Below are 13,688 nucleotides of genomic sequence, written 5' to 3' on the forward strand. Positions count from 1 at the left end.
TGGCATAGCCAGGAATATGAAATGGTTGGGGGTGGGGTTGGACTTAGACATCCAAAACCTTCCACTGGCTAGGCCACATGGAAATAGGTACCACTACCTAATAATAATATATTTTACTGTCATTTTTCAAACAACTATAGGAATTAATTACTTTTTTTCTTTGTTTGACTAACTTAATTTATATTGGACCAACCATTTAATATTTTAATTGTGAACCATATGGTCCATATGGTCAGTTGAATTATTGATTTAAAATTGTAATCAAAAAATGATAACTAATGTCTATTAAAATATGACATTATAGCCATTTTAATTTCATATTTTTTTCCCCGTTTGCCAACAAATCATTAAGTAAGGAATTCATTAATTTGCAAAACCAAAAAAATTTCTCGATTCCCTCAAAAATTAGATCTTCTTTTTAGAATTAATTACTATCAACACAATAGAAACATTAATTATATTTCCGTGAGGACTTCATTGCGCATAATAGTTTTCTTAACACCTTAACATAAAATATAATTTTACGAGATGTGCAAAAAAAAATAAGTGTATAATATTATAAAAAGACATAGGTATGAATTTGGGACTAATTGTTATTTGTTACACAAAAATACTCGACATATGCAACTAAATGTTTATATTACTTTCGAAAAATGCATAAAACATATTACAATTTAGGAAATAAAAACTCAAAAATAAGTAGGTACCTACACACGGTAAAAAAATCATTTATACACGGGTTTACTAATTCGAATATAATATATTCGGCGCTGTATGTCTATTGCCAATTCTGACCCCTCCTTTACCGTCTCACAAATCTAATCAAATATTTATGTATATGTGTGTTTATATAAATTGCACTGTTATATCCCACTATTGTAATAAATTACTTGTATTAATATTAAACGTAAATAGGGCTCACGGCTCACGCCCGTAATGTATGCTAAAATAAAATTAAAATAAAATATATTGATTCATATGGACATTATTGTATGTTCTAGGCATTTCGAAACTACCATGAGAGGCATTCGTGTAGCAGGGACATAGGCGCAAATAGCGTTTGGGATTTGGGAGGCTAAAACCTTAATTTTATAATATTGAATAAGCTTAAAACAAAATGTAGGAAATGTTTAAGGGGGCTTAGCCTCTAAAGCCCCTCTTTATTTGCACCTATGAACAGATGATCTACTACATATTTTTAGATGTATCAGGTGATCTATCGCGTTATACTTGGTGTAGTTGGTGATCTACAATTATTATTATTAATACCTATATTTATTAATATAAATGATTTAAGGAAATATAATAGAGACATGATTCTACTGGGTTATAGAGGTGCAAATTGAACGGACAATATAGTTTAAACTCAGATTCTGATTCTGAAAATATTCCTCCTAACAACGGTAATAGGTATTATGGAAAATAAGTAGAAGGACTTTAGGTTTTTAAAACGTTTTTTTTGTTGAACGTCGAGATAAAGATACATTTATTCCAGTAATTGAAAAAGAAATACTTCCAGGAACAACAATCGTGTTAGATGAATAGAAACCCTATAAAGTTTTACAAAATAAAGGTTACAATCACTTGACCGTAAACTATTCTACAAATTTTATCGCCCAGTTCACAGGAGCCAACACCCAGACAAAAGAATGCATTTAGTCACATCTTAAAATGAAAATACTTTGACAAGTACATGGCACTACATCGGAAATTTTACATCATCATCATAGGCGCAAATAGTGGTGGCTGGGGGTGAGCCTCCCGAAAACTTATAATTTCAATACTATGATTTAAAAGTATCATAAAAATATCAATTATAGACCTGATCTACAGCCCCCCCAAATTTCAAACACTATTTACGCCTACGATCGTCATATAATTGAAGCATGATGGAGGTCAGTTAATCCTCAACATACTTTTTTTTTTTTTTTTTTAACATTTTTAATTGATACTGAATTGTGGCCTTAACTGTGTTGATTTGTATACCAGCCATACGAAATAAAAAAAATTAATACTAAAAATGTTTAGGTACTGTACTTGGAATTTTATTTTTTGACATTTGAAGAAGATATGTATGATGTGGTGTAATAAAAAATATAATATGTTTTTATATGTATATTAAAAAATATATATAGTTTTAATTTGTACGTAGATCACTCGTCCTAAATTCTTAGATCAATCAACCGCGGTAGATCACCCGCTAGACGAATGCCTCGTCAGATAAAACAACTTGGGTAATTTTTAAAAATACTGGAACATCTACTGGGTTATGGAATAACGAATAACGTGATATGCGAACACGTAGTCACGTATAAAAAAAAAGGAACCTATAGGTGGCTAGGTATATCTGATTTTCATTTCTTCGTACAATTTACAATCTAGATGTCAATTAGTTTTACCACAGTTGTCATAAAGAGACTCATACAATTTTACGTACCTACCTATCGGCTTTCATACATGAAAATAAGGGGGGATTTGGGGGCTTCCACCATCAATTTTATCAGCCCTCTGAAATATTTTCTAAATTTTTTTTAAGCTTATTCAATATTATAATAGTAGGGCTTTAGGCTTCAGCTTCCCCAAATCTCAAACGCTATTTGCGCCTATGCTACCTACCCAAACATAATTTATTTTAAGAAATATATTATTGAATGTTATCCAAATATGATTTTTTCAGTCAATTAAACGTACACAAAAATACGTGCACAAATATGCAAATTCAAACAAAGTTAAATTTTGTATTTAACAAGTTTACATCTTAACTATAATAATTTACAACCACTACAAAAAAACATGCAAATGCAAGAAGTCCCGAATCCTACATACAGGGATACCATCATGTTAGTTCACTACTTTCTTCATCAAACATTTCAATACATACCTTTTATAATTTATAAGTTATAACTAATCATTAATTCACAACTCATTCAATATTTTTATTTCTACACTAAAATAAAATTGTTAGAAAAAAATTTGTTTGAATTATACTATTACAAATTAAATTTGTACCTATACTGCAATTGAAAAAGTAAAATTCTGTTTCATAATGAGTTCAAACTATGTAAAAAAAAGTATTTTTTAAGCATTAATAGTTTGTATATGTGTCTTGTATTAAAATAATTAACTGATATATTAACAGGACGCTACACCACATAAATGTATTATCTGTCTTACAAACAAATATCATACCAATTTTGGATACAGCCTGAATCAATTTTTCACTGTTAGGTCTAACATTAAAATAATCATTTCTAATATCATCAAATTTAAAAGTAAAAATATCTAGTGCATCTTATAGAATATAGACTTTTAACATGAGAAATTAACAATTTAAAATAGTAATACTTTACATAATAATAACTCATTTAAAATTAAAATATCAATAAAAGCCAATGCAGTGCATTAGATAATATTCTCACATTTTACTTTGATTATAGATTTTATAAGTTGTTTGTTGATCATGACAGGTACAAATGTACATCATATAAAATTGTTATAGTGGTTGATCCCTTCTGAGTTATCACCATGGTTTAAATAAATAATTATTAATCAAGTACCTAATAGTATTTAACAATCAAAATAAGTATTTATATATTATTATCTTACAAATTACAAGTTACAATAGCAAAAATAATTACAATTCAATTGTTTATATAATAGCAAATAAATGAATCTATTATGAATAAGAATAACAAAAAATAGTAAATTATAAATGTATAATATGTACATTGTTATATTTTATTTGTTCATAACATCTATAATGAAAAACATAATAATAAAATAATTTTGAAATTTGTGTAATTTTTTTAAGTCAGTAAATATACAAGTTTATTAAAAATATACAGTAATATATTGAGTGTCTGAGTGGTAATTTTATCATTCAGCAAAACATTAAGTAATTGGACAGTAGAAGAAAAAGAGTAAATTGGGATTTAAAATCATTTAAAATTAAAATAGTTATATGATGTTATTGCAATAATAGAATAATATTGTCGATGGATTAGAACAGAGAATGAGCCATGACCAGTGGCATGTTCAGGAAATTTTATTTTATGGGGAGGGAATTGAAAATGGCCTGATCTTAAATTGAGAAATACGATAATTATAATTACGTGAAAATAACATATATATTGGTCAAGTGTCCATGGGGGGATTGAACCCCCTACCCTTCTTGACCAAGCCCTGGCCTTGATCTCAATTAAATCAAAGTATGCTTGTGGAAACTAAAAATAATTTATGGCTGAGTTTATATTTCTACATAACTAGATTATTTAATCTAGTACTCAGATAGGAAGGTAAGCTGACATATTTTCCCCCTTATTATATTTTTTTTAAATGTGAGATCTACACGATAAATTATAAAATTATATTCACATGTTCTGATCATTCTCAGATTAAATTAAATAACAATTTTTTTTAAATTAAATTTGAGAATGTTGACTATTTCTGCACATATTTTTTTTGTTGATATTTGAAGATATTACTTCACTATCTATTATTTAAAGCTATGACAAGCCCCCGGGTTAATTCTACAATACAATTTACATATAATACTAAGTAATAAAATGTATAAGTACACTAATAGCAATAGTAATCTAAATAATAAGTTATGAAAATCTGCAACAATATAAAACATTATAAATGAAAATTATTTTATAGCACATATTATAATATATTGCATATTGTATTAATATCTTACTTATTTGTACCTATATTGTATATTTAATCAATTTTCATTTAACCTGGTGAAAATAGATGACTTTTAACGATATGTTTTTTAAAAACTTATTTAATTTTTAATAAAATAAAATAGGTAATCAATTGCATCAAGTTATTTAAATTCAAATAAATCTGTTGAAAGAGGTATATTTTCTGTTTTTTTTCAAATATGTAAGTACATAACTATATAATATTACTAAGATCATGTACAATTAAGTTCTTATTGTTGAAAGCCAGAACCAGAAATTTATATTATTTAAATTTATACAAATTATATATAATGTAACATTGTAACATCTATTTAAACAAACAAAGTACAAACAATGAGACCTAAATACTTCCTTTATCTTCATTAAAGCTTTAATAACACAATAATTTTCAAATTCCAAATTTTGTAAGAGGTAAAGAATACATTGTTAATATAATTTAGGCTATAAAAATTAAATAACATGTTTTAAAAATATTCCCAAGGTATATTTTTTAGTAGAGCAGTCATACATTATTCTCCCTCGAACAAATTTAAAACAGAGAATCAACATTTTCAATATTATAATTTAAAAACATATGTATATGATGATGTTCATTTGTTTTTACAATAATCTGGTCTCACTTATAATATGGGTTGATTCATTTCGGCAAACTATAGGCCTAGCCCATTCTACAAATTCATCTATTAGAACTGGCCATGCTCCTTCTTGGTCATAATCTGTCATTTCTTCATCAATAACACAAGCAAATTCTAATAAAAGATTCCACGTATCTCTAGGTATTGATTTATTGTGGTGTTCCTATAAAAAAAAAATAGTAATTCATAAAGATTTAAAAAACAACAAAATAGTAACCCCATTAAATTATTAATATCGTATGGTATGATATACAAGCGTTATAGACTAGATACATATATAATTCACAAAACAATATTACAACTAAAGATTAATGCTAAGGTATTCCATGTTGTCAATAGAAAGGTGTCTATCTTAAGAGCATGACCAGTTAACATGAGAAAAAGGTTTTAGATGGTGAACTGGTCATGCTTTCAATGTGTACAGGCTGCGGAGTAAACAGTTAGATGTCAAATGTCCTTATCCATTTGACCGTGTTGTTCGTAGCTTTGTGGAGTTCTTCCATTACGTTAAAGGCAGTGACTTATTATGTGGAAGATGGACTGTAATCTTGGTGATTTCCATTTTCCATTTGTAGAGCATCCCACTGGAACGACCATATGCTTTTTTTTTACGTGGTATCGAGGACCGGACCAAGAAGCGCGTTAGCATCACTTTTGCTCCGGCCCCCATTGTTTATTGGCACAATAAAGCATGAATACATGAATAATATACCAACACAATGCATGGTTATCCCCCCGCTAAAGAATTGTTACATTTAAATACAACTAATTATATTATTACAAAATTGATTATGATTTTTAATTAACAATTCATTGCCTTAAATCATTAATTTAAAATTGACTTTTACATAATATTTAAATCAAAACCATTACCTATTATAAATTATAATTATGCACAGTTTTAATTTTTATTTAAAATACTTACTCTAAGAAACTGGCACCATAGATCAAGGAACCTGAATCGGCCCACAAAAATAATGTTCCAGTAAGTAATAGCCATATCAAGGTCTAGACCTTTTTGACCTATATTCTTAGCATAATTGAATGTAAAATAGTAAAAATCTTTGAATTTTGATGGTTCTGAAAGTTCTTTTTCTATTATTGGTAATCTATGTTTTAATTTCTCTATTGAATCAGACCTAATAAAAAAAAGAAAAGAAATTATACATTTGTAATTTGTTCACATTTAATACTATATTTAGACTTATCCAACTGATAAACCAATTTTTGTATTTGTTACTAAACAAATAATTACTTGTAAACATACTAATTCATTTTTAATACTATACTTATACTGCCATCCTGAGAAAAAACGACTTAAATCGAAAAAAAAAAATGATAATACTGTATTACGTTTAATATTATAGTTTTACATGTTTTTCCTAAACAAAAATGCCGTAACTATGATTATTTATCCAGAATTTTATGTTCATAAGAAAACAATATTGCCCCTATAGTAATAAAATATAATTGGTGCTTAGCAAAAACGCTGTAACCAGTTTGCTTAGAAAGATAGCCGTACGTTTTGTTTAAAATACGGCGTTTTTACTTAGAATTTCCTCATAAATTATTTGGATAAATTTGGAAATTTTGATGTCATTCTTGTCTATGCATCAGACACATATTATTTTTCATTCTGTTATCGATGTACCTCATCTCGAATATTTTACACAGTTTTAATTTTTGACGTAGTCAAAAGCCTTAATCAGAATCACGGCATTTTTGTCAAGTAAAAAATTCTGAATAATTAATAGCTTACTTATTATAAATATCAAAACAATGATATCTTGGTGAAAGAAAATTTGAAGATTAAATTAAATAGTTCCATTGCATTCATCAGGTATATTTCCATAAGAAATTATGTTATTTACTTTGAAAAATATTATATTTATGAAAATAAAACTACCAAAAACAACTAAACATAAAATGTAATTTTTTCTCAAAATGACATGGAGGGAAATTACGGTTTTTTTTTTAGGACGGCAGTATACTAATACTGTACCTATACGTTATACAGACATATGTATAAGATCATCCAGGGAAACTTTGAAATAACTCTCACAAAAGTAAAGAAATGTATTTCAGGTTATGTATTTAATCCTGAACTCAAATGCTGACATGGTGTAGTTGCGGGAAACTCTAGCTGAGCTGCACTCATACAGTTGCCCTTTTTTTAAAACGCTTTTAAACTTCTTAACGTTCAATCAGAACAAGTATTCAAAAATGTATTAAAAAAATGGAATACAATTTACTTTTTGTAACTATTTTCTTTACTTTTGTGAGTTATTTTAAATATTCCCATTACCCTGGAAGATTTTGTATACAACTTTGATCAAATAAATAATATATCAAAAGTTGGAAGGATAAAAAAAGTATACTATAGATAACACCTCTACACACCAACTAATAGCACATAAAACCGCGTACACACTTGTAAAATTTTCTGTTACGCCGTAACAACGTTCCACCAGTTGTCGGTAAATTTGGCCGCATCAAAGGATGTTACACGCAAATGTTACAAGTGTGTACGCTTTAAATATACACATCACTGATTCATTAGTCTTAATAGTATCATCAATACTTTTATACACTCCTTTCTGGCATTAATAATCCGGGTCCTAGGTGCATGTGTTATAAGGTTATAAGGTTGAGGAGATAACATAATTGTATTATACATATGAGAAAGGAAGTCTATGAATCTGTTTGCCCCCCCCCCCCCCATTTTAAATCTAAATGAGAAAATAATAATGGCACTTGTCTTAAAGGCATTTACAGAAAGGCAGAATTGCAGCAACTAAAAATGTTAAATAACTTTCCTAATTTAAAGCATAAGTTCTGCAAGCAAAAATTGAATAATGATACAAAATGTATGCACTTTTAAAAATATTATATGTAATTAAGAATCTTTGAAAAAAAAATATAACAAACAGGTTTATGGACCATTATTATTTTATACTTGACATATTTTTATAAGTATTATTTAGAATTTATGTATTTGTTTACCTATATTTAAGAGAATATAATTTTAGCAGATATTAGTAATGAAGGTATTGACTATTAAGGCAATGCCACCAAACCCTGTAAGGTGTATGCAAACTTACTTTTTATACCTCTTACTTAATAGAATAAAAATGTTGTCTCGAGGCTTAAAAAATTTAAATGTCTTAATCCATTACTTATCAGTGGTTGCTGAGGGAAATTGCCTTACATTTAAATAATGACTTTTAAGATTTAATTAGTAAGAATAATTTAAAAATAAGGTTGTTTTAATTTTAGCTATTATGTTTATATTATAATATATATATTATTTTACCCCATTTTACTCATTCCATTTAAAAATTCTTGTTTAGTGAATTCACATTGAGCTGCTGCTTGACATTTCCAAGCAATTATGAGCACTAATATTGAGTCTGGAGGTAATTTGAGTTCATCTAGCAAACGCATAACACCTTCAACATTAATTTTGCTCGGTTCAGCTGGATCTAAAACAATACATAGATTAACATATACCAACTAATCAAATGTAATCTTGTGCAATTAATTTTACTGTAAATTATTAAAATACTTAAATATCTATTTGTTAACACAAAACAAGTAAAATTTATAAAAAACAAAAATTAATTTAAGGTGTGTTATAAAAATTTGTTTACTAAAACAAAGTTTTTACGATTTAAGAAAACTAATGCCTGTAATTTTAAATATAATAAATAATTTACAATTTTACCACGATATCTAGTATACATAGCCTCCAGCTTTTTTTTATCAACTACAAAACTTAATTGGGTGTTGATTTTTACAGTTTCATATTCATGTGGATTTTGAAAAAAGTTATCTGACGCTTGTTCTAATTTCCAGTCATTTTTGGATAAACAAAAAATTGCAACACTTTCAGATGTCTGTGTGAATGTCATAAATTTTTTCACTTTATCCTTTTGAGATGATTTTAATTTGTTCTGAAAAATAAACAAATTAAAACAAGATAATGAATGGATTATATACCATTTATGTATACATAGGTACAAATAAATAAAAATAGGATACCTATCACAAATACTTTAGCAAATAGAGGATTATAAATGAAAATAAAGATAATTAATGAGTTTAAAATTGTCTCATATGAACAACTTAATCTATTATTAGTTACAAAGGTCGCTTACCATTTCGAAATAATTGTTGACTATAAATTAATGTTATATTTTGCAACGTAAAATTGGCGAAGAAATGTAAGTGTCCGATATTTTTGACTCACGTTTAGACATTTTTTTTTTTATTAATCACTATCCGAACATATACTGATATTAAAGAACACATTGATAAACATTACAAATTAGAGTGGCTGATGAATATTTGCAAATGTTTAACAAAATAGTAACAAAAGAAAACAAAAAATATTTTTTACGAACAAATTTTAACAGTTCGAGTGATAATCTCTGTAATTATAATCGTTCATAACAGTGTTGGCAAAGAGATCACAAATTGTTTTGTATGACATTCGCGTTTGAAATATTGTTAACCTGTGTATGACTTCACATAATCACGTCTTTATTATTTACCATCCCACATTCACATATTATATTATCACAGATTCACATTTCACAGACATAAGTCATAAACAGATAAAATATCAAGGTGTGTAAATTGATCGGTAATCGATAAAAAAAGACCAAGGAAAAAAGAACAATTTTTAAAAATATAAAATATACCTATTAATTGATTATCACAAAAAAAAAAATCAAAATATCAAATTATTATTACTTATTTATCACCGGCAACACTGCAAACCTACAAAAAAGCAATATATTTGACCAAATAAGTCAAATTGTCTATGCATTTACTTAAATGCTTCGTTCTCATTCCTATTCAAAACATTCTATAAATCATTAACATACATTCAAATATAATAAAAAAGTTAAAAAAATGAATTAATATGTATGAGACGATATTTGATATTTTATTTTCTATGTCCAATAATTAGCTCTAAAACTTATGATATTTTACTTTTTGAATTTTAATTATTAAATCTAAACTAAAAATCTCAAAAATATACTTTTTAACAGACACAGATTAACTCCTCTTCTACATTATAGATAATAGGTGTTTTTATTCTCAAACCGCTCAATAAACCATATTATTGGAAATACAAAAATGTAGTTTCATAGAATTTTCCATACTATTAATATTTGATACCCCTTAATATTTTTTTTTAATAGTCAATTAATATATATTTAATTTTTAAAAATTGTTCTTTATTCCGTATTTTTTTTCCGGGATTCAAATTGACCACGTCATAATTATTAATTTATTATACCTTGTAAAATATATAATAATAGTTGTTTCTTATATTATTATAGGTATTTGTTTACCATAAAGGTATAAACCAGTATGTTATTAATTTATATTTACATATAATTATTTATTTATACTAATCAGCAATTACATACATTAATATACATAGTTATTTCATTAACGTACATGTTGGAAGTACTAATGTTTATGTTTTTCTCTATCGTATATATACATACGCCTAAACAGAAAACATTTAATTTTGATTATTTAAATGAATTTCTTTCTTTTTTATCTGACGATGATCAATGTCATTGTCATTTAAAAATATGAATACTTTGCAAAATAGTAAAATTAATGACTCGTGTACAATCTGTGTACATTTTAAATTACAATAATAAACAATGAATTTTTTACGTTAAAAAGAATTAGGAACCATGTAGGTATACTGTATGGCACAACCAAGATTTATTCAAGGGGGGGGGGGGGGGGGTGTCCAAAAAAATATATTTAAATACTGTTTTTCCGTTCTTTTCCTGTATATATACATCTATGAATTATTTCTTAATAAAATTATCAAATCTTGTGTCTCTAATTCAATTCAAAATAAAATCAAACTTACGACGGTTTAATCTAAAAATTCCCTAAATCGATTCTATTATTCTTATGTTTATTGATTAATCTCATATCTCATATTATATTTGTAACATTCTAAACTTCTATAGATTTAAATAATGTATCATGATATTTTATTTATTTTTTCCACTGACAAATATCCAGTGTAATAAAATACTGTCGTCTGCTTCTTGTACATAACATACTGAATAAACATAAAAAAAATATATATATTTAGATTCATAATTCAATAATTGAATGTTTTATAATATTAATATAGTAAGCATTTTTGTTTACGTTAAATACTTAAATGGGAGTAATAGGCACTAATTTATTGTGAAACCAAATTGTTAGATCAATTTGCTGATACGACACTTATATCCTATGGGCTATGACCAATATACAATTTATACATCAACCAACGAAATATTATAATATGTATCGGTATTATATTATATTAATATATTTTTTGTGTTTATGTGTACAAAATGCATAATATACAAATATTAAATTATAATATATAAATTATATTTTTCAATGACGATGAACACTATTGACAGTTGACCCCTACTGTACGTCTGTACAGCAGAGAGATTACCAACTTTTTTTTACTTCATAATTTTTCAGATTCAAAAATTAAATTAAACGGGCTCATTTAATATTTCGTGTTTTAAAACAGCCCCTATACATGTCAGTGTGAGTACATATTTTTTAAAAGTAGGTGTTTAAAATTCTCAAATTATAATATATTATTCGTAATATGCAATACAATTATTTCTTAATTGCCGAGTTTAAGGCCAATAGAAAAAAAAAACAATTATATTATTTAAATTTTAAATTCTGAGCGGAATGATGAATGTACTGATTTTACAATTATGTGTGTTTTTTTTTTAATTTTTCCTTAATTTTTGTGTCTGTCGACGTCATGGTTTGGGACAGTAAAACTGCTTCGATTTTCTTCAAGAGTATCTGGTTTGATGGGAAAGTGAATCTAGTTGGTACATTCAGGAGGAACATTTTTAAATTCTCAATAGTTTTCAAAAGCGCTGGAAAAAACTACATAAAAATTAAGAAAAAATGGGAATTTTTACGCAATGGTATACATGACAGTTTGACTGGTTATTTGTATTCATATTTTCTATAGGGTATACGATTAAATTTTAATTTGTTTTGAACTGTTTAGGAACATTTCAGTTTTCAATTTTATTAGTTTTTTTTTTCTATGAACGTCAATAAAACTTTATTCGTTGGGTAAAGATTTGAAAATGTAATACAAGATTATTCATAAGTTTGTCTACCTTTATCAAAAAATGAATGTTCACAAACAAATCAAATTACATTTTTTATGAGCGTTTTGAAGTTCATATTTTTACAATATTGGGATAATTCACTCGATTTATCATGTTGTGATTTTACTATTTTGTTGTTATTCAACAAATTTAATAAATGTTTATATTTTCATTTTCTATACACCATCAAATTTTGACTATTTTTGAGCTGTTTATACGGACATTGTCAGTTTTTTTTTCTATAAATATTAAAAAAATTTTATTCATTGGGTAAAAAAAGCGTGAAAATTTAATGGAAGGCTCCTGATATATTGTTATAATAGCATTTGAAAAATATTAAAATACATTGGCACAGTTTTTTTTATAAGGCATTTATAGTTCAAATTTTGAAATAATTATTTTGTAGTTAAAAGTGTATAAAAATGTTCAACTTTTATAGCTAAGGATTGAAAATTAATATGTCAAGTATAGTATGTCAATTAATTATTATTATGCCAATTAAATTATGGTATAGTCATATTGTCTCATATTAATCTCATGTAGTAATCAATCTGATCAATAAGTTTCGATGAACATTTCAGGGAAACTTTTAAAAATAAAAATAAAACTAAGACACAAGCCAAGAGGGGTGGGGGGGTCCGGACCCGGGGTCCACCCACCTGAGTTTACCACTGCTATAATATACTGTATATACATATATGTATGTTAAAATTGTATTCAATTTTATTACGGAAAAGTACCTGTTACTTGAGTTATTAAGATTAACAATAATTTATAACGACCATATAAAAGTGACAAAATTATAGTCTATAATAGCTAAATATCTATCATATCGGTAAATTACCGATAAATATCCACCAAGAACCACAATAACTTACTTTTAGATATTAAATCAGTTTAGTCTTTGTTGTATCTTTTCACCTCGCTGTGTCAAGCCACAGATTTTTAGACCGCCAATTTTAAAAGAAATGTTGGCGGTCCATTAAACACAACACGATGTCTTCTGGGATGACGTATACATATAATATATAATAACAATAATATATAAGTATATAATAACCATTGATTTTAAATAATATTTATAATCTATGATATTATAACGTATTAAAATACTCGACAATGAAAATTTTCAGCAATATATTAAGTAATATTTAGTT

The 13,688-nt window shown here is 26.6% G+C and overlaps 1 protein-coding gene across 1 annotated transcript; it reads right to left on the reverse strand.

Annotated features, from left to right (window-relative positions):
* Window positions 1-3,566: 3,566 nt before the first annotated feature.
* LOC132950820 (DCN1-like protein 1) lies at window positions 3,567-9,832 on the reverse strand. The gene is made up of 5 exons (XM_061022401.1): window positions 9,502-9,832; window positions 9,069-9,297; window positions 8,658-8,826; window positions 6,270-6,483; window positions 3,567-5,507 (listed from the first exon to the last, which is right to left on the reverse strand). The coding sequence occupies exons 1-5, from the start codon at window positions 9,502-9,504 to the stop codon at window positions 5,310-5,312; spliced, it is 813 nt and encodes a 270-aa protein (XP_060878384.1). The 5' UTR covers window positions 9,505-9,832; the 3' UTR covers window positions 3,567-5,309.
* Between the last annotated feature and the right edge of the window lie 3,856 nt (window positions 9,833-13,688).

Source organism: Metopolophium dirhodum, chromosome 8 (genome assembly GCF_019925205.1).
Source record: "Metopolophium dirhodum isolate CAU chromosome 8, ASM1992520v1, whole genome shotgun sequence".
NCBI classification, from domain to species: Eukaryota; Metazoa; Arthropoda; class Insecta; order Hemiptera; family Aphididae; genus Metopolophium; species Metopolophium dirhodum.

Bases quoted from the DNA above. Each gene is read 5' to 3' on its own strand.
- LOC132950820 (XM_061022401.1), bottom strand. The intron at 8,827-9,068 runs GTAAAATTGTAA...GTATTGTTTTAG, and splicing joins TATGTATACTAGATATCGTG to ATCCAGCTGAACCGAGCAAA. The intron at 5,508-6,269 runs GTAAGTATTTTA...TTTTTTTTATAG, and splicing joins TATGGTGCCAGTTTCTTAGA to GAACACCACAATAAATCAAT.